Raw genomic sequence first — 793 nt, forward strand, 5'->3', positions numbered from 1 at the left:
AAAAACTGAAAGTGTCTGCTAATTGCAGAAATTAGCTTTCAGACACCAGCTTTGAAAATCAGAGGCTACTAATAAGCAGAAAAATCGTTAAATAGAGAAACACCGAATTTAGATGTGTGACATCTCACCTGTCTGACTGGTGGTGACGTTGACGGACACTAGTTGACGTGGACTGGGGCTGAGATCTGACACTCCGTTCAGGGCTTCAATGTTGAAGGTGTAATTGGTATGAGGCTGCAGTCCTGTGACCAGAACTCTGGGGTGCGTCAAGCCAAACTGCCTGGGGTTGAAATGCGGACCGCTACCACAGGGAACGCACTTTTCCCGGTCTCCTGCAGCCCCTGCTTCTCCAGAGCACTTCCTGCAGTGGACACTGTAGGACACATCTCCACGTCCACCACTTTCACGAGGAGGACTCCATTCTAGTGTGACTGCAGTCTCGTTCACCATGGAAATGGGATTGCCGGGTGCCGAAGGTGGCCCTGATGAACATACACACAAGTAAAGCACATCAGTTGAGCACTTAACCAAATCAAATAATCAAAACACAATAATGAACTGGATGTTTCAATGCTTTATTTTTATTAATATTTAGGAAGCCACAAGATCCTTAGCTTACTTGTGCACGCCATAGAGCGAGGGTCCAATTCGGCCCTGTAGAAGCCTCTCTCACACACACACTCAGAAGCCTTGTCCTGGTGGGAGTAGCTGTGTGGGGGGCACTTCACGCAGTACGCATCCATAGCAGAGGCCTTGTAGAAGCCTGACCGACATGCTATCGAAGAAGAAGGGG

The 793-nt window shown here is 48.5% G+C and overlaps 1 protein-coding gene across 1 annotated transcript; it reads right to left on the reverse strand.

Moving 5' to 3' along the window:
* Window positions 1-128: 128 nt before the first annotated feature.
* LOC107581010 (ephrin type-A receptor 3-like) lies at window positions 129-769 on the reverse strand (the record flags this gene model as incomplete). The annotated part of the gene is made up of 2 exons (XM_016266607.1): window positions 620-769; window positions 129-482 (listed from the first exon to the last, which is right to left on the reverse strand). Coding segments are annotated over exons 1-2 (478 nt in total), but the record flags the coding sequence as incomplete, so codon positions are not given.
* Between the last annotated feature and the right edge of the window lie 24 nt (window positions 770-793).

Source organism: Sinocyclocheilus grahami, unplaced genomic scaffold (assembly GCF_001515645.1).
Source record: "Sinocyclocheilus grahami isolate Dianchi unplaced genomic scaffold, SAMN03320097.WGS_v1.1 scaffold63158.1, whole genome shotgun sequence".
Taxonomy (NCBI): Eukaryota; Metazoa; Chordata; class Actinopteri; order Cypriniformes; family Cyprinidae; genus Sinocyclocheilus; species Sinocyclocheilus grahami.